This window comes from Heloderma suspectum, chromosome 1, assembly GCF_057233095.1.
Source record: "Heloderma suspectum isolate Gila_16-S chromosome 1, 16-S_ref, whole genome shotgun sequence".
Lineage (NCBI taxonomy): Eukaryota > Metazoa > Chordata > Lepidosauria > Squamata > Helodermatidae > Heloderma > Heloderma suspectum.
In genome coordinates this window covers 50,300,578-50,321,495 of record NC_139458.1, presented here as the reverse complement: position 1 = coordinate 50,321,495, position 20,918 = coordinate 50,300,578, and the positions used below count along the sequence as shown (strand labels likewise).

Sequence of the window (20,918 nt, the reverse complement as noted above, 5' to 3'; positions counted from 1 at the left end):
GTAAATGGCAGGTACCATTATGCAGTAAAGAAAAACCAGCTGTGTAAAGAGCCGATTTAAAATTCTGCAAAAAATCTGGAAGAAGGAGTGGTAAATTGTGGGATAAAAGCCTCATGTGGAGAAGCCCCAAGAATCTCTTACTTCAGAGATGGGCAGATTTCAGGCTTACTAGATGTTCTAGTTTGTTTTTTACTAGAATCTTGAGGTCTACCAGGTACAAAATAGTGGCTGTAGGGAGGCATAGCCATAGTGGTGAAGGACATTCACTTAGGCTTTCTTCACACAGAGTTTTTATCCTGCGATTGAGATGGCTCTCTCAAGGAAGTTTGCGGGCTCTTTTGATAACACCATGAACCTCCAGGGCATCTCCTGCACAAAATGCCCTTTATTCCATTCTTAAGTAGATCACAGATAATGAGCTATCAAATTACCTGGTTGTTCTGCTTGAGTTCCCTCCATGGAAAAAGAGGAGCAAGGTCAATGAAAGATATGGAAGACTCAGATACGGAGGAGAAGGAGGGGAAAAGGGGAGAGGGAAAAAGAAGCACGTGAAAAAGGGGAGGGGGAAAAAGAAGCACGTGAAAAAGGGGAGGGGGGAAAAGAAGCACATGAAAAAGGGGAGGGGGAAAAAGAAGCATGTGAAAAAGGGGAGGGGGAAAAAGAAGCACGTGAAAAAGGGGAGGGGGAAAAAGAAGCACATGAAAAAGGGAGTTGTTGTGTTCCTGCATGTAAAACGGGAGCAGAAAGCTCCATTTTAAATGCAGGATTTTAGGCTGGTGTAGAGATGCTCTTAGAATTAAGGAACTGGGTGCCTGTGAGCACATGCTTAGCCCAGGAATTTGTTGTAGGGTGCTTCCAGATGGGGCTTTTATCATGCAATTGCCCTGCCTCATTCACAGAACTTTACTATTCTATGTGGCCCAGGCAACGTCATCTTCCACTCTCCCATGTTTTCCCACTGCTTCTTCCATCTTTTTTCCATCCACAAAAAATCAATTAAGGAGGAAATGATGAAATAGCTGCACAATGTCTTTTCACAGTGCCATGAGCCACCCATCTGGAGGCAGCCTTAGTACTAGAATAGAGCTTTTAGTCCTTTCACACAGAAATTCTCTCCTAGGTTTTCCCTAAGTTTTCTTCATTTCAGAAGTCAAATTTAGAGGGGGGAAACCCCTACCTTTTTGTTTTTGCTATTGTTAAACAACAGGGAGTCAAACCTCTTGCCAATCTGCTGGAAGTCACTCAGAGATCTATCAGTACATTTTGATCTATTTCCTGCCGACCCCTGTCTTACTCAGCTCATCCAGGCTAGGAATTATGAAAAGCTTCCTATCTATCTATCTATCTATCTATCTATCTATCTATCTATCTATCTATCATATTTCTTGGCCACCTTTCAGGGCAGAAGCCCTCCCAAGGTGGCTTACAACAATAAAATACATAAAAACAGTTAAAATATAAACATAAAAAACATACAAACAATAAAAGCCAACAATTAAAACAATTAAAACCAACAATAAAACCAACAATAATGTTGGTATTAATATGGCAGCAGTAGCAGTCATATTAGTAGAAGGCCAAGGTAAAATAATATGTTTTCAAGGCCTTCTTAAAAGTCTGCAGTGATGGGGCATGGTGGACCTCTGACGGCAGCTTGTTCCAAAGATCTGGGGCCGCTGCTGAGAAGGCCCTATTCAGTCAGTTTGAGTCAAGCAACTGACCTGATGTGCTCAAGCTGCACAGCAGGGTGGAAAAAGTATTAGCCATAGTTACATGTGTACCACTTTTCTGTATACGCTACACTCAAACATGAAAAAGCTACAAACAAAAATATAAATACATCTGCAATACATTGCTGTCCTTCATATCTCTATAGAAAAGACTCATAATCATCATAATCATGTGCTGTGATATACAATATAAAAACACAGAGGGGACTGTGAGGTGATGTTGCGCTAGCGTTGGCTTATGTTGGAGCAATGGATAAAATCCAACAAAAGTGAAATGAATGGGACTTAAGTTGGGCATGCCTAACTTAATTCCCACTCATTTTAATGGGGCTACTCTAAGTAGGGCTTATGTTGGATTTTACCTACTGTCATCCGTGGTAGCGCTGCACCACCATTGAACACTACCCAGAAGAACACAGAATGAAAACAGTAATTGAACCACAGCCTCACAACAATCTAGAAACAAACAATCACATGAGGAAAATGAAAGGGGAAGTATGCAAGGAAAGAGGAAGATACACTGAATTCAACCAGCTGTCAATTGTCAGAGGCATGTGAAAATAACTGCTGAAATGTCTCTTAAAGAGTGGGGGATGGGGTGGGATTGGATCATATGAGCATCTGACAGCATCGCCGCCTGAGTTGCAAGGGATGAGCCCCTTGCCCAGCCAGTTCTCACAGGGGACTGGGGTGGTTCAGAGCCCACTGTTTAAAAAATTATTTTGGTGGAGACAAAACCATGTTTTGACAAATGTTCGATGTGTTTTCTCAAATATTTCATTGCAAACATGGAAAGTGCAGGAGTCTCTAATAATGGAAAGAGGTCACTGCACATGCCCCCAGTCACAAGCTGGGAGCCCCGCCTCCCTGTCACTCCAGCATACCTGGCCATTTCTTCCTGGGCACTGGCGTGGCTGACTGGTGTGGCTGTCCACACGGACAGGAATGGGAATCCCTGAAATGTACCATGTTTTCTCTCCCCCGCCCCCCATAGGAATTGCAAAAATGTGGCTAAATGGGAGAATAGAAGTATTTATTATACCTTCACAAATGGTCCCATTGAATAGCTCAAATCCAAGCCGGCAGTGGCACATGTAGGAGCCTGGTGTGTTTGAGCACTCACCTCCCAGGCAGTGAGTGTTTGGATCTTCACATTCATTAATATCTATCCAAGGAAAGGAGGGCATGATTAATGATAGAGAACAATTTTGAACCTGTTATGGAAACTTGCAGCACATAAGGAAGGAAGGGAAGAGCACAGCACATAGAAAAATTAGTCCCATGTAGAGGAGTTATGCAAGCCTGGGTGTTTTTTTTTATATTTTTAATGGCAAAGAAAGGGAATCTACATACAGAGCACCTGTGTAAGCAGGGGATAATTTATGTTACCTAAATCCCAGCCCATATTTTAAGTACATTGCACACTCTTAAGAACATAACAGAGCACTCTTTCTTTCTGTCTGCAGTACAACTACACACAGTTGTCTTTGACCTACATCCTGATGAGCTTTGCCCTTCTTATTTTAAAACACAGTCAGCAAGGATAAGAATTTCTATTTCCCCTTACACACACACACACACACACACACAAGGCTATTCACAGCGTTACTGTATTAACTTAAGCTATCACACAGTTCTTATGGCTCAAATACAAAAGCCCAGATAAGGACATCAGTCCCAAAGAAGAGGAACATGACATTCTCCTCTCGGTCAGTCCAGTCTCTGAAGGTATTCATGCCTGATAACCTTCCCCTGCATATCTCTCATCCAGCTGTCCCAGCACCAGTCATAGGGGAAAAGCCAATTGAAACAGGCAATCATATTATTAGTTTACCAACAGAATGGAATATGCATTCCTTGGATATCGTCCTAGCAGTCCTTTCAGTCAAAAGACAATGAGCAGCTATTCCATCTTTCCTTCCTTAGCGGTAAGGAAAAAGATGGAAGAATCAGCGGGGAAACATGGGAGGGATACGAGTGGAAGACAATGATGTGTGGACCCTCTATACAATTCCGTGAATGAGGCAGGGTGATAGTATGATAAAAGCCTCATTTGGAAACTCCTCAGCTAATGAAAATGACTGACATTATTTCATAAATGAAGGAGAAGCAAACCTGGGTTTGCCACTGAGTGTACACTCTAATCACAACCACTTGCAACTCCCTAATGAATTTTCCTGTATGAAACATTTTTGTTGCATTCACACTTTATATTTTTAGATGTACTCTTAAAACATCTTAGGTGTACATCTAAAAAATGCCATGTGTGAAGTAGCCCTAAGAAAGTACCGTATCAGCAGGCTGTCTATCAATGAGTACTATTCCCCAAGTATACATCAGGTCAGGTAGCCATGCCAAAGATTTCCCCAAAATGTATCCAATATAGGGGGGAAAAACATTGCCACATAATTAACTGCAGAGGCAGACAGAAACAGCAAATGTATCCATCACTGGCTCTCTCCTCAGTGCTCTCTTTTCTGAAGAAATCTTAATAGCCTCCTCTCTAAAGTGTATGCCTCCTAATGTAGAACTTGAGAGCTAGGATGGATATGAGGATTTGACTGACAGGATACTGAAAGTTCAATAACAAATTATTCTCCAGTCAGAATCTGGGTATATGCATACACAGGCACACACATGTCTCTGGCATATTGCTTAGAACCAGTAGAACTTACAGAATGGTAACAGGCAAAGAAAATGTTAGCAAAGTGCATGTCCCCATTTCAGCTTACTACTTTAGAAAATGGTTGTGTGAGTTGGCCTGAATACTAGAGAAAAAAATAGCTCCAGTTCTTTTCTGTAACACAAGCCATCTGACTGATGTTCAGTCTCTATTTTCAGTCTTTCAATTTATCCTATTCTTGGGACATTCCAAATATCGTGTGGCAGCAAACCCAGGTTTGCCACCAAGCATATGCTCAACAGCCACCTATCATAGAGGGCTTAAGAGGATACACCAGTCAGGAAGTTAGAAAAGAACATTGCTGTATCTCCTAAACAAGAACAGCCACAGGAAACACCATGCAGATACAACTACATCCAGTGCCACCTACTGACCAAACTATAAAATGACACTATCCACACAGCAGCTGCAGCCAGTTCTTGCTCTCTGATGAATGTATGTGTATGATACATGTGTTTGTCTCATTCACACACATTACACTTTTTTAGGTGCATGCAAAAGATTTTTAAGTGTACACCTAAAAAAAAAGTGTGTGAAATGGCCTTTAATATAGTTACTAATACAGTAGTATTTTCCTCATTTGACCCTCAGTTATACAAGTCCACTGGATATATCCCTACATAGCACACTCATCAGTGTGTTCAAAGACAAATGTAGTCATTTAAATAGGAATCCTGTTTATTCAAACTTTAGATTATCCAAATATTTTTGATGCCCTCGGGCCATTTGGAAAACAAAATATCTGATAGCATGCACACTGTTCTTGTAAACATCTGAGTTGCTAATTTTGAGCAGTTCTGTTGATTATATTGAAGCTATGTCCTACTGATTAAGCATGAATCATCAGTGTGGTTTATTATTTATTTACATAGTGCCCAGGTTTGTACTTGTTTTTCACATGTGCACGACAGATGTCTGTTTTATCAGATTGCATAGCTCCAAAATTAGGGAAAATGTAACAAGAGCAAAAAGCAAACAAGAGCAAAAAGCATAGGAGGAAAAGAATATAGTGGTCTTGATGCTTATATAATAATAGTTTATCTCTATCCCCAATTTTCCCCATTTTAACTCTATTTCAGAAAAAAAAATCAATTGCCATTTGTGTTACTCTAAGGCTGCAATGCTATACATGGGGGGTGTGGGAGGAAGCTGCAGCCCCAGGCCCTCAGCCTAATTTCAAAAGCTCTGCATATGATCGTTTCAGACCTCATATCCAAGAGTGGGCTGTCCCTTCCCTGGCAGCCTACTGGGCAGGAAGGAAGAGGGAGAAAGAGAAAAGGGAGGGGCAGAAAGAGGAAAGGGGTGACCCACCCACTTTTGTCTCTGTCCCTGGCCACAGTGGACTTCAGTGTTGGTCACTGCTGACATGCAGCCCCCAACAAATTTCCTGCAAGAAAATGTGGCCCTCAACAGTAAAAAGGTTGCCTACCCCTGCTATACACACTGGCCTTGGAGTAAGTCCCACTGAACTCAGTGGGGCTTTCTGAGTTATTTCTGAGCAGACCTGTATAGGATAGCACTGTTCATAGTGCAACTACTACTGTCCCTGCTCATGAGGCTACTTTTATTTATGTTCTCATTTTCCATATCTCCTTTCCAAAACAAGTTGTTCAAGGCAGCTGACAACAATAAAAAGCAATTAATCTTTGTTAATTTTCTGAATTCTTCTTAAGAAAACAATAGCAAATTGATTTCAACTGGCCTATTTACCAGCCTAATGTTTAGCTGCATTTACAAGCACTTTGTTGAGTTGGTTCTCCGACCCCCTTTCCCAATGTTCTCTAATTGTTTTTCCCCACTTTGGCTTTGTTAATACTTTGTCTATTTTTATTTTATGCTGGTATATTTATTTCTCTTGCATCCTAGCCTAATTATTCTCCCTTGGTTTTTTTGACACTGAAAATCCAATATCTCTATCCTCCCCAGTCCTTTAATTCATGGCTTTAAAAGACTAGGCAGGTTTGTCTCACTTAATCTCTCTGAATAATTATGCACTCATTTCTTTCACTCCCCTGATCCATTTTCTTTTTCTCCTCTGAATTGCCCTAATTTGAGTTAATGTAAGTTAGCTGCAAAGTTGCAACCAATTCATTAATGAACATATTAATCTCTGCCAGATATTCCCAACCCAGATATCCCTATACACTACACATTGGATAAGTTGTCAGTACCTAGAGACAGAGAGAAATGAGGATCAATGTGCTGTGAGACACTGTCCCAAGTGATGGATTGTTCTGGGGAAAGGAAGAATCAATCCAGGTCACAATCTCTGCTTCTCCAGCTATTATAGTGCATACAGGTCTCATTCATGACTAAGTGCTAGAGTCATTCAACTGGGCAGAATGAAGTCCAGTATCTTTACCTTCACAAGTGAGTCTATTGGATGAGAGTACATAGCCAGTGTCGCAGGCTTGGCAGGTGAAGGATCCCTGTGTATTAGTGCAAATTCCCTGGGGGCAGGCTGTGTGTGAGGCACATTCGTCAATATCTAGAGAAAGAAGAGACTTTCACTGACATGGGATAAGGAACAAGATAGTGTACCGAAGGAAAAACTTAGGAAGCTCCTTCCTACCATCACACACTGTCCTGTCAGCATACTCTCTAAGGCCTGTCCAAAGGAGGGAATTCTGTCATAACTCTCTCTAAAGCTCATTTAAGTCTCTTCAGCATATTTGCAGAAGCTGCCTCCTTAGAGTTTACAGAGGTTATATACCAAAGTAACTTCAAGTCTTAGGATCCTGAGACTGTGCCCTGTCATCTTGAACTGTAGCTGTTGGTTGTTCTGTTCACCCTAGAGACTGAAAGGCAGAAGTGGGATCCTTAAGCAAGTCGAACTGGACTCTAAAATGGCTGCCTAACTCATTGCTTTTGTTGTTTCCACCAGGGAAAAAGCTTTGCCTGGAGCCAGCCTGGAAGGACAGTCACTTGATGAGAAGTGGAGGAAGTGGGCAAGAATGGGTAAATATGTAAGAACCACCTTGCTAGATTAGACCAAAGTCCATCTAGCAGTTCAGGATTCTAATGGTAGCCAGACAGATGTTTCCAGAGAAGCCTTCCTCAAACCTGGTGCTCTCCAGATTGGCTGGACTATAACTCCCAGCATGCCACAGCCAGCCATGGCTGGGGCATGCTGGAAATTGTAGTCCTATATACCTGGAGGAAACCAGGTTAGGGAATGCTGCTCTAGAAGCTCTCCCGGCGGTGTATGAAGTTGATGACCTTCTGTGATTTCTCCATAACAAATTGTAATCACAGATATACTGTCTCTGTACCTGGAAAGATGTTCCATTTAGCCACCATGTAAGTCTGTATTCAGTGGCTACTAGTTCTACGTGGGGTTACCCTTAAAGACAGTTTGGAAGCTGCAGCTGGTACAGAATGCGGCGGCTTGCCTGATTAAAGGCAGCCGCCGGTGAGATCACATCACTCCAGTGCTGAAAGAGTTGCACTGGTTACCAGTTGTTTTCTGGGCCAAATTCAAGGTGTTGGTTTTGACCTTTAAAACCCTATATAGTTCCGTCCCAGCCTATCTTAAGGAGCGCCTCCAGCAACACCAGACAGGCTGCTTAACAAGATCAGCCTTGGATGGCCTTCTCTCTGTCCCATCAGCCAGGACAGTTAGACTGGTGAGAACGACGGAGAGGGCCTTCTCTGTGGTGGCCCCCACGCTGTGGAGTTTCCCACTAGGGAACTCCGCCATGCCCCCTCTTTAATGAGCTTCCGCCACTCATTAAAAATGTGGTTCTTCAGGCAGGCATTTGGGGTGGGTTAGAAAATTTTTAGAAATATGATGTTTTTAATGTAGAATTTTATTGTTTTAAACTGTTTCTATTATTGTACATCGCCCAGAGTGGCTGGGTGACCAGCCAGATGGGTGATTAATAAAATAAATAAATAAATAAAGGTTATAGGCTACTTCCAATATCAGAAGTAGTATGCCTATGTACACCAGTTGCTGGGGAACATGGGTAGGAGCGTGCTGTTAAACTCATGTCCTGCTTATGGGTTTCCTATGGGCTGCTGGTTGGCCACTGTGAAAACAGAACACTGGACTAGATGGACCCTTGGTCTGATCCAGCATGGCTCCTCTTATGTTCTAAGCAAGTCCAATTGGACTCTAAAATGGCTGCCTAATGTTTGGATTCTGTTGTCCAAGAGCCCTTCCCACAGATGAAGTACTGACTAAACATGATGAGCCAAACAAAATGTGGCAAAACAATCCATCTTCTTCAGTGAAAAGGACTGGCAATAGTTATCAGCTAAGGAAATCAGACTTCAAGCTTTAGATTTCACTACTGCCTATAAGATGGTCAAATTATTCTGTTTATATAGCCACAATAAGGTTGCAGCCTTAGGGGTTGGGCCAATGTACCATTTGTCATCCATGAGGATGTTCCCCTGCTCATCACATCTGGCCACAGAATATACCTTCACATGTTCTTCCATCCCTTGATGCAATGTATCCAGTGCCACAAGCCATACAAGAGAAGGAGCCCTCAGTATTGATGCAACGTTTTCTAGGGCAGGCGTTATGGGTTGCACACTCATCAATATCTGTAACATACAAATCAGAAAGACAAGGAACAGAGTTTGGGAGCCAATCTACATGTGTGATTTACTGCGGAGGGAAAGCACTTCAGGGTCGTTCGGGACACATGATGTCGTGGCCACCCCGCAGCCAACCCACCGCTTCCCCCTCTAAGACATTCATTTTCTGAAAGTTGTTTTAGCATGTATCTAACCTTAAATGCAGCTCTTGTGCAGTTCTGCTGCAGTGTGTCCCATGCTTACATGGCGTGCCTAGGAGTGTGTCTGTGACTGGCTGTGCCTGGTCAGGAGAGAGGGGTTGGGAGAATAGCCTGCTAGGTCTACTCAGATGTAAGGAACAGAGGCGAGAAAATGATCCAAAGGGATACTGAAGGGGTACTGTAAGGAGCTGTTGTTCTACCACTGCCTGTCCTTCCCACCGCCTCCTTGAGCAGCCTGCAGCCAGGAAGAGTCAGGAGAAAGGGGTTGGGAGAACAGCCCACTAAGTCTACTCAGACATGAAGAGCAGAGGCAAGAACGTGAGCCAAAGGGGTGGAGAAGGGGCGCCGTAAGGAACTGCTGTTTAGAGGTTTCACTCATTCATAGAATGCAGCCTTTTCTCTCCCTTCTTAAAGGCGCAGTCTCTCAATTCCAATGTGTCAAGATAGCGGCTTGAGCCACTCATAGAATGCAGCCTGTTTTCTCCCTTCTTAAAGGCACAGTCTTGCAATTCCGATGTGTCAGGATAGCGTCTTGACTCATTCATAGAATGTAGCCTATTTTCTCCATTCATAAAATTTCTCCATTTTTGCATTCAGAGAAGTGCGGTTTTAGTCTTTCATCTTTCATGTGGTGGATGAGAGGAGAGAGGTGTGGGGTTAAAGTATGGGGGCTTAATTCAGCGCTTCCAAACTTCCCTGAGCGGGGGAGCGTGGACAGGGGCAGGGAACAAGCCTCTCATTTGCTCAGCAGCATCTGCATGTTTGATGATGTTCACTGCAAGTGGCGGGACTCCACCCACATGACCCCAAAAGAAGGAGGACTGACGTGCAGTGTGACCTGTGAAAGCGCATTTGAAGGTACTGTATTCTCCGCTTTTCTGGCTATGTGTGTCCCTGACGGACCAAAGCCGATTTCATTAAAATCCACATTAAGCATGAAAGCGCTTCACATTCCGTTGCCATGTAGATCTGGCCTTGGTCTATGGCCAATGGATACTAAAGCTGGCAGATCAACAGTAAGAGAAGGCAAAGAGCTCTATCTGCACTGCATCTCAGCAGCTGCTTACATTAGTTAGAAAGCCATGCTACACCCCAAAATAATTGTACTCAGTGTAAGGTTGTTACAATGAGAGTCAAAACAGCAAGAACTATTAACAGCTTGCTACCTGGCAGTTCTTTCCATTGTCTGCCTCCCCATAGCCACAGTAGCACACCACATAAAAAAGCTTCTGGGAGCACTGCCTGTCATCTCGACACATAATGCCAGCAATCAGGATTAGGAATCATACGAAGCTCTCTAGAAGCATCTACAAAATTATATGCAGGATCTGACATCTGGCAAAGTGAGGATAAAGGGAATAGGGTTACAAAGGCAGAGAGTAGAAGTGGCTGGAATCTGTCTGTGACATATCTTCAACTCCTCCCGAGCCACTGATTGCCCTGCTCTGATGACACAGAATGTTTATGAGCGTTCTAACTATGCAGCAGCATTACAGTTACGATCAAGCAGGGAGAAAGTCAGTTTGGCTGGGGACCTTGCACAGGGACAAAAGGAGCTGTGTGTTGTTGGAATAGAGGTGCAGAGAGGCAAGAGGGGCTGGATTTGAAATTCGGTTTCAAAATAACTAGCCAAATTTTGTCTGCAATCTTCCATCTTATTATTTCCAAATCAGATACGTGTCCTGTGCTGAAAACTAGCACTGCTATTTTCTTTTGTTCCACATGGCTTTTGAGCGATTTTAAATGTATTAGCTTTAAAAAAAAAAAAGATTGGGCTTTTCTCCTGTTCTTAATTTTGCTGTCTCATGATGTTTTAAAGTTTTTAAATTGTAAGTCGTCGTGGGGCCATTTTTGAGCCAAAGGGCAACTCAGAAATAATTTTATACATGAATAAATAAATATAGCAGCTAAAGCCATTGCATGCTGGCTTTACTGGTTCCTGCTTGTACTTTAATCACAGACTTGATATGGGCTATCAATATACACCAACAAGGGATGCCTATGGCAACAAATTCTATCATACTTCAATGGAACTCTGCAGCTGAGCTAGGGCATTGCCATTTAGGCCCTTACCTATACCACATCCCTTTGCTGGCCCACAACTATCTGCACAATGGGTGCACCTAATTGCATCCTTGTGCATTAGGGCAGAAGCTGGGAATAGCACACTTATCAGTGTCTGCAAAGAGTTCCATATTTGTTCAGACGCCAAAGAAGACAAATGGAGACCAATCTATTCCTCCCAGGCCCCTGCAGCCACTTTCACTTCGTATTCATTACAAACTTTGACAAAAGAAGAGATTGTGAGACCCCCAAGTGATTTAAACAGGATCGAAGTGTGTAGTAATTGTGGAGGGTGCGGGCGTCAGTTGGGTCCAGGAGTCAGTTGGGCTCCTGGAGTCCAGGACTGGGTCCAGGAGTCAGTTGGGCTCCCGCCGCCCCGCATCCCTGGACTGCACCTACCGAGCCTCTGGCTTCGCTCGCCCCCACTTGCGCCTTCCCAGACGTTCCCTGCACTCACCCGGACCTGTCCGCGAGCACCCACCATTTCCCTGAGCTTCATTTTGCAAAAAAGAAGGTCTTTTAAAATGTGCATATTTAAATATGCACAAATTCAGGCTGGGAAAGGCTGATCTACACAATGAGGTATAAATGGCCCATTTACGCCTCTAATCTTGCATATATCAACCTTTCTCAGCCTGAATTTGCACATATTTAAATATGCCCATTTTTAAAAACCTCCTTTTTTCATAAAAACAAGCTTGGGAAAATGGCAGGCGCTCGCAGATGGGATCCAGGGCGAGTGTGGGCGGCCTGGCAAGCTCATAGGGACTCGAGTGCAGGTCTGGGGGGCTCGAGCAGGGGCAGTGCTTCAGTGGGCGCCTGCTGAAACTGGATGGAGTGGGTCTGTCCATCCCTAGTAGTAATTGTTGTGCCACAGAGACAACTAAATGTCTCTGAGCTTAGCATGCTCCCCTAGGAACCTGCTTCTGAACCTGCAAACAGCTCCACCTTCAGCCCAGTGCATGACAGTATCAGGTTTGCTGAAATCAGCAGAGAAAGTCAGGAAGAGAAGCTTGAGGAGGTCAGAGGGAAAGGGAGTACATGCTGACAAGTCATATTAATTTTCTCCGTTATCTTATCAGACAGAGGAAATAGAGCTGGTACAGTGCTGTGGCTGAGAGACTGAGCTACAAAATCAGCAAGTCCTTGGTTTGAAATGTTGAATCTTACCTCACGCTCATCAGTAGCCTTGAGGCAAACAGGAGAGGAACCATAACTCAGCAGGAGAGCACATGCTTTGTATGCAGGAGATGCTGGTTCAATCCCTGGCACCTCCAGCTAAAAAAGGATCAGCTAACAGGTGTTGGGAAAAACGTCTCTCTGCCTGAGACCCTGGAGGGCAACTGACAGTCAGAGCAGAGGAGACAACAGCGGGCTAGATAGACAAAACGCCTGATGGCATAAGGCAGTTTGCTACACTATAAGACGCTACGGGCTTTTCTACATGAGGCTTTTAACCTGCCACTTTACTGAGGCTTCTGTTTCCAGATTCTTTGCAAGATAAAGTTTGGCTCCATTGCATGTGTTTTTTTCCGGGTGTTTCTTTCTCTTCCTTTCCTTATGTTTCATTACACAAGCACTAGGTTTTGCTGCAGTATAGTGGAATTGCGCGATTACACTAGGTTTTATACTGCCATTCACAAATAATACCAGACTTTCCTTGTTAGCAAAAACCTCACTAAAATGGTCACAAAGCACGGAAGAGGTTGTGGAGGATGACAACGGCATGTAAAGGACCCATAGCACCTTGGATAGTGCCGTTGGAGTTCTGGCTCATTCTGACTGAAACTCGGGATTCACAGCCCCACCAAAATGGAAGCCTCCACTGGCCTGAGCATCTCTTCTGAGCAGGCAAACGACAAGTGTCTGATATGGGAATAATCATGTTCATCTACCTTACAGGACTGTTGTAAGGATTACAACAAGATTATGTGTGTGAAATGCTTTGAATACTCTAAACAGTATTATTATTTCAATGAAATCTCCAAACCGTTTTTTTTAAATCCCTATACCTGGAGTCTCCAGTTCTTGGGGAAGAGATTCACTATTGAAAGTGCTATTTTAAAAGAAATACAATTTAATGTTCTTTGGATATGTGCCCCGCATATACATGTCATTTACACCAGACTATATTTCAGTGTAGCTGCCAAACCATGTTGCAAAGGGGTGACAGAACCCAACAGCAACACTTATTGCACTTCCCTTCTTTCCCAAAAGAGGGCACCCTTCATCCACCATATTTATCCCTGCTTCTGTCAACTTAAAGCCAGGAGAGGTAAAAGCTAAATTTTGATTAGTGTACTACAGAATGAAGCATCCTTTTAAATAGGCATCTGCTCTATTGAGGATGCAGGTGAATTATATTAGTAGGGGGAAAAGGCCCAACTGAATATACAAGGGGAAAATTTGTATATACAAGGCCTTTCAAAGGAGCTTGGCAAAAATGACCCAAATTAGCATGAAAAGGGAGTTCTTCAAAAAAGCAGGGGTTGTTTGCACACTCACCTTTGCACTGTCCTCTGTGATCCATGCTGTAGCCCATTTTGCACTCACAGTGATAAGAGCCAGGTGTGTTGATACATTGCCCTCCATAGCACACATTTGGCTGGTCACACTCATTTAGATCTGTAAAGACACAGGAACGTGACCCATCAGCAAAAGGGCTGAATGCAAAGTTCTGCTAAGGTATAGATGTAGGTCAAACAACTGAATAGCCTCACCTCCACCTCCGTTATCCATGTATTACCATTCCAGCCTATTTAATCTGTCCTTTTTCACACCCCACCTCAGAAATGGCTTCAGCAACAGGTACAGACATTATGAAAGTGAATGCAAGCACAACATTCTTGTGGGCTCATATAACTGTTGCCCTTCTATCTTTTTACTTCCATCCTTGCTACTGGTTATCACCCTCTATCGCTAAGCAAAGCACATGACAGGAAACTGAAAGTGATCTAGTGTAATAAAACAACAAGACCCATGTTCCAGAGCACTTAGTTGTGTTTCTTTCCTCAAATAAATGCAATGATGCAAGGGGAGGGGAGGGCTCTCAGGGGGAACTGTCTTGGACACAGAGAAGATGGTGTAGCTGTCATCTCTAGGTAAGATAGAGGAAAGCTTGAGCTGCAGGAAAGATAAATACATTCTTCTCTCCCACTGGAAACATATGGTCGTTCTGTGGGAGGCTGTTAAGCAACTTGCCTTATTTTCTAGGGGTGGGCACTGGAAAGTGGTGGGTACTGCATCAGCATGACTCACCATGACATGTCTGTGTGTTCTGTGAGGTGAGAAGGGTATACCCAGAGAAACAGAGGCAGGAGTAGGACCCGTCATTGTTGACACAATGGCCTTTCCCATCGCATGGACTTCTCTCACATTCATCAACATCTGAAGCAAGAGGAGACAGTCAAGATCAATTGGCAACACTCTGTATCTTGCTCTATCTATAGACATCCCCAAGGCTGTAGAACTACAGATGTGAATTTGAAGATCACTCATAATTATGCATTCTCAGCCTGACACCCTGCTCTGATGTCGGGCTAGATTTTCCACTTCCCGACCTCCCCATCCACATCTTTTGTAGTTTCAAGTGGTCCTTCAGATGATATCTCCCTGCCCCACATACCCATTTCTCCCAGCAAAACCAAAGAAACCCCTGAAATACCAATGCAATAGCTGTGACTAGGATGCTGACGGTAACCATGGTAGCAGAAACAGGCATATCCTCCCCGCAAGTTTAGGCAGGTGCCTGGACCACAGATACTGGGTGAAGAGGAGCATGCACTGGTCTCTGAGAATAAAGAGAGAAGATATTGTGAGGAGACAAGCACAATGTGCACACGATTCCACCGTCTTAAAGCACATTTATTGTCCTAGGTCTGGGAGAGGCTTAGGATTCTTGGTCTGATCCAGCAGGTCTCTTCTTATGTTTGTATTCATTTATTGAATTCACCTGCCACAAGATGTGGTGATGGCCACTTGCTTAAATAATTTTAAAAGGGGATCATTGTTGCCCACATGTGGAAATGGATTTTATAGAAACATGGACTTTCTTCACATGGAGCTTTTATCCTGTGACTGAGATTGCTCTCTCATGGAATTTTGCAGGCTCTTTACATGACGCCATGAACCTCCAAGGCGTCTCCTGCACGAAATGCCCTTTGTTCCGTTTTTAAATAGATCGCAGATAATGAGCTATCAAATTACCCCATTGTGTGTGAAAAGAGGAAAAGAAGAGGAGCAAGAGCAATGGAAGATAATGGAAGACTCAGCTACAGGGAGAAGTAGGGGGGAAAGGGAGGGGGAAAAGGAAGCACATGAAAAAGGGAGTCGTCATGATCCTGTATTTAAAATGGAAGCAGAAAGCCCCATTTTAAATGCAGGATTTTATGCTGGGTAGAGATGCCCATAGGCTTGCCTGGTCAGTGTACAAAATCCACTAACTGTTTCCTCCTCCAGTCACTTCCGTTCTGGATTGTACCAGTTAATTGTTAAACTCATTGGGACAGTAAAAGGAAGAGCTCAAGGACACCCACACCTCTCAGTAATCTTAGCCATCCCATCATCATTCCACCAGAACACAAACAAGACAAGAGTCAAAAGGCTTTGCCAGGGAACTTTTCCAAGAAGATTTTAGTCCGGAGTGCAAGGGCAGGGGCAACTCTCCCAGACATTTAGGCAATCCTGAAACAACACAGCTGCCATTATCTAAGCAGTAAACATGTAACCCCTTGAGGTCACACAACTTCCCACTCTACCAGAAAATCCCCATGACTCAACTCTGTGACACAGACCAAATTACAAGAGGCACTCGGCAAATGTTCCTGGCCTGCCTATCCCACAGCCTAAATCTTCTGATCTTGCCATTCCATTGTCAAGAAGTACTGTCTTCTAATGTAAGGAAGTCGGAAATAAATCTCTTTTTCATAAAAGGTCTTGTAATTTCCCTTCTGTGCTTGCCAGAAGAAAGTTTGTATGTTATTATAGGCTTTGCAGACACATTTCCCACAGACTAGGTGCAATACAGAAACGAGTATCTGATAAAATCACTCTTCTTTGGGCCAGTTAGGGAGCCTAGACATCACCCATGCCAACAGGAACTAATGAAAGTTCACTGTGCTTTTCAGCACTGAAAACACACTGTGTGAAACCTGGCACAATCATTCCTTCCAAACACAAGCCAGATACCGCACAACCTTGTGAGAGTTAGCATAATGAGTAAGCTGTGAACCAGGAAATTCCCTGATTGAAAACCTGTCTTGGCCATGAAGTCAGTAAACATCTTTGGGGAAACCTTTTCTCAGGCTCAGCTTCCCAATCTACAATATGGGCATAATAATACAGAGTTGTTGTAAGGATTATAGAGACAAAGAGCTTTTCTACACAAGGCTGTTAATCTGCTGTATTTACTTTTGGTTTTGTCGCAGAATTGAGATCCAAGCTTTACATGAAGAGCATTTCCTTTCCAACTCTTCCACTACATAACCTCTAGGTGGCACTGTGATATAACAGAATAGTGCAAATACACAAGTGAAAAAAGTGGTTTCTTTCGCTTTTACAGTTAAATGCTGCATTTTCCCTGCTCCAGAAAAACTCACTGAAAGTGCTATTTAGACACAAAAATTAAATTGGAAGGTCATGATGTCATTTAAAGAACCCATAAACAACCATGAGTAGGGAATGACGAGTGCACGATAAATGCCTTGTGTAGAAAAGCCCATTCTATGTGAAGTGCTTAGAATACTGATATAGATATACACACACACGCTCATGCGTGCACGAAGAGTACAGTCCTGAGGGCGAGGAGCCTGAATGACCAAGTGCTCCAATCTTGCAGGCTCTGATCTATCCAAAGCCCTATCAGGCTCTTGCCAGCAGGATGGAAGGGATGGTGGCACCTCTCCCCACCCCCACCCTCTGCTCCACGGAGCTTTTAAAAACTTTACAATCAGCCTCAGTCTAAATTCCCCTCCATGTCAGGTGGTGGTTGGGGTCTGAGAGGGCTGTGGATCCAGCTGATCCAAGTCCCTCCCTCCCTCCCCACCCACCACCACACCCACAACATGCCTCTTTTCACCCCACTCCAACATCAGAGTTCCAACCTTGAGGTGGGGCCATCTCAGAAACCTCTGCAGAGAGCCAGGGCCTGCAAGAGAAGCCACCACCACCACCGGGGAAGAGGCGGGCCTGCTGCTGCTGAGCCTGCTGCTGCTGCTGCCGCCACCGCCGCCACCACCACGCCTTCCCTGTAGACTTCTGCCTGGCAGACTGCCAGTCCCTGCAGGACCAGGCCCCCAGGTACTGAGCCAGCTGTGCTGCTCCACCTGCCCCTCCCTGGAGGGGCTACATAAGCTAGCTGGCTGAGGTGGCCTGGGAGAGCCAGGGCCTGCAGGGGAAGCCACCACCACCGGGGAAGAGGCGGGCCTGCTGCTGCTGCTGCTGCTGCTGCTGCTGCTGCTGCTGCTGCTGCTGCCGCCGCCGCCGCCGCTGCCGCCGCCGCCGCCGCTGCCGCCGCCGCTGCTGCCGCCGCTGCCGCCGCCGCCACGCCTTCCCTGTAGACTTCTGCCTGGCAGACTGCCAGTCCCTGCAGGACCAGGCCCCCAGGTACCGAGCCAGCTGTGCTGCTCCACCTGCCCCTCCCTGGAGGGGCTACATAAGCTAGCTGGCTGAGGTGGCCTGGGAGAGCCAGGGCCTGCAGGGGAAGCCACCACCACCACCACCACCACCACCACCACCACCACCACCACCACCGGGGAAGAGGTGTGCCTGCTGCTGCCGGGCCTGCTGCTGCTGCTGCTGCTGCTGCTGCTGCTGCTGCTGCTGCCGCCACCACCACCACCACCACCACCAGGCCTTCCCTGTGGACTCCTGCCTGGCATTATTTTTAAGGGGATTTTTAATTTTGTTTGTTTGTTTGTTTTTTTCTGGGGGAATTTGTTGTATTTTTAGGGGTGGGTAGCCTGCCTGATAGGCGGGAGCGAGGGAGCATGTGTCCACCTGATGGAGGCAGTGGGGGGAGTGTTGGGGGCCCGAACATATCGAGGCTGGGCGGCAGGCGCTGGCAGAGCGCTAGAGGCAGGCCATGCCATGTAAGGGGAACAAGGGAGAGATGTGTAATATCTGTCCCCTGCTCCAGGCCTGTCCAGAGCCAAAGGATGGTTGGGGGAGGCGTGACCCCATCTTCTGGCTTTTGTTTGCTGCTCTGCAATGCCAGGTCTGTTACCCAGAAAACCTCCCTCATCCATGACATGATCCTGGATGAGGGTGCAGACCTGGCATGTATTACGGAGACCTGGCTGGCCGAGGCTGCTGCTCCAACCCTTGCAGCCATGTGTCCAGCTGGATTTTCGTATGCACAGCAGCCGAGGGCTGGGGATCGGGGAGGGGGAGTGGCTGTTATCTACCGAGAGTCCTTGGTCTTCACCAGACCCCCTCTCCGGGAGACCAAAGTTGCTGAGTGCATGTACTGGAGGTTGGGCCCAAAGGGCAGTCTGGGGATTCTGCTCGTGTACCGTCCACCCCGCTGCACAACTGACTCCCTGGCCGAGGTGCTTGAGGTGGTCTCTGATGTGCGTGTACAGTCCCCTAACTTATTGGTGTTGGGGGACTTCAACATACATTTGGAGGCCATCCTCACAGGAGCACCTCGGGACTTCATGGAGACCATGGCCTCCTGGGAGCTGCACCATATTCTAACTGGGCCCACCCATGTAGCCGGTCATGCACTAGACCTTGTGTTTGTTTCTGGAGAAGCGGGGAGTGATCTGGAAGTCGGGGCTATATCCACCACCCCCTTGTCATGGTCAGATCACTATCTGGTGATGTTAGACTTCTCGGTTCCACAACCCCTCCGCAGGGGTGGAGGACCCATTAAAACGGTCCGCCTCAGGCGTCTTATGGATCCAAATGGATTCCTGAATGCGCTTGGGGATTCTCTGGGGCACGCCAACGGCCACTGGTGGGTGGCTGGAATGCCGCAATCACTGGGGCATTAGATCAGGTGGCTCCGAAACACCCTCTCCCCCTGAACAGGGCTCGGACTGCACCATGGTTCAATCCGCAGTTACGAGCTCTGAAACAGGAGGTGAGACAGCTAGAGCGCCGGTGGCGGAAGTCTCGCTCCAAAGACTATCAGACACGGGCTAGAGCTGTATCTTCAGCCTATCACATGGCAGTGAAGGCAGCAAAAAAGGAATATTATGCTGCCTCTATCGCGACTGCAGAGCGCTGTCCCAGGAGGCTGTTCCAAGTGGCCCGGAGCCTGGTCGGTCCTGTGGCTCCGGAACCACTGGAGCATTCTAAGGCCTCCTGTGAGGCCTTGGCAAGGCACTTTGCAGATAAAATTGATCAGATTAGGTGTGTTACTCTGCACGCTGTGGATACAGTTAGTGAGCAAGAGGCGGCCTGTGGCAAACCAGTTTTGTGGGATCGGTTCCAGCTTCTTCCTCCTGATGAAGTGGACAAGGTGCTTTCATCTGTATGGCCGACCACCTGCTTACTTGATCCTTGCCCATCTTGGCTCATTATGGGCTGCAGAGAGAGACTGGGTGAGGGGATCAGGGTGGTGGTGAATGCCTCCCTTGAGGAGGGAGTGATGCCATCAGCCCTCAAGGAGGCAGTGATAAGACCGCTCTTAAAGAAGCCCTCCTTGGATCCTCAAGTTCTGAACAACTTTCGCCCAGTCTCAAATCTGCCATTTTTGGGCAAGGTGATTGAGCGGGTGGTGGCGATGCAGTTGAAGGCACACTTGGAAGAAACTGATTATCTAGACCCATTTCAGTCGGGCTTCAGGCTTGGACATGGGACAGAAACGGCCTTGGTTGCCTTGGTAGATGATATGAGGAGGGCTCTGGATAGGGGTGAATGCTCCTTCCTTGTTCTCTTCGACCTCTCAGCGGCTTTTGATACCGTTGACCATGGTATCCTCCTGGACCGCCTGGAGGGGTTGGGCATTGGAGACACCGTATTGCGGTGGTTCCGGTCCTTCCTCTCCGGCAGGTACCAGAGGGTAGCACTGGGAGAGGAGGTTTCGGACCCGTGGCCACTCACTTGTGGGGTGCCACAGGGTTCCATCCTCTCCCCGATGCTATTTAACATCTATGTGAAGCCACTGGGGGCTATCATCAGGAGGTTTGGGGTGCAGTGTCATCAATATGCGGATGACACGCAGCTCTACCTCTCATTCAAATCTTCACCAAGGTTGGCCGTAGAATCCCTGTCCAAATGTCTGGAGACGGTGAGTGGTTGGATGGGGAGGAATAAGCTGAAGCTGAACCCTGACAAGACCGAGGTACTTTTGGTGGGAGACAAGAGGAGGCTAGGGGATGTTGACCTGGTGTTGAATGGGGTACGGCTACCCTTGAAAGACCAGGTCTGCAGCCTGGGGGTCATTTTGGACTCCCAGCTGTCCATGGAGGCTCAGGTGTCAGCTGTGAGCCAAACAGCGCTGTATCAACTCCATCTGATACGGCGGCTGCACCTCTTCCTTCCCGACCATCTGCTCCCATCGGTAGTACATGCCCTGGTCTCCTCTCGTTTACACTACTGTAATGCGCTCTACGTGGGGTTACCCTTGAAGTCGGTTCGGAAGCTGCAGCTGGTGCAGAACGCGGCACTTCGCCTGATTACAGGCAGCCGCTGGCGAGATCACATCACTCCAGTGCTGAAGGAGTTGCACTGGTTACCAGTTGTTTT

The 20,918-nt window shown here is 46.1% G+C and overlaps 1 protein-coding gene across 1 annotated transcript in view; it reads right to left on the bottom strand.

The window, feature by feature from the left end:
* Positions 1-20,918, bottom strand: part of LTBP2 (latent transforming growth factor beta binding protein 2) — a 201,775-nt gene that overhangs the window by 19,613 nt on the left and 161,244 nt on the right. The window contains exons 17-22 of the mRNA XM_084842380.1: positions 14,890-15,015; positions 14,484-14,612; positions 13,731-13,850; positions 8,842-8,967; positions 6,776-6,901; positions 2,773-2,895 (exon numbers count right to left, since the gene is read on the bottom strand). Of these exons, the coding sequence (XP_084698506.1) occupies positions 2,773-2,895; positions 6,776-6,901; positions 8,842-8,967; positions 13,731-13,850; positions 14,484-14,612; positions 14,890-15,015 (750 nt within the window). The remainder of the gene's footprint in view (positions 1-2,772; positions 2,896-6,775; positions 6,902-8,841; positions 8,968-13,730; positions 13,851-14,483; positions 14,613-14,889; positions 15,016-20,918) is intronic.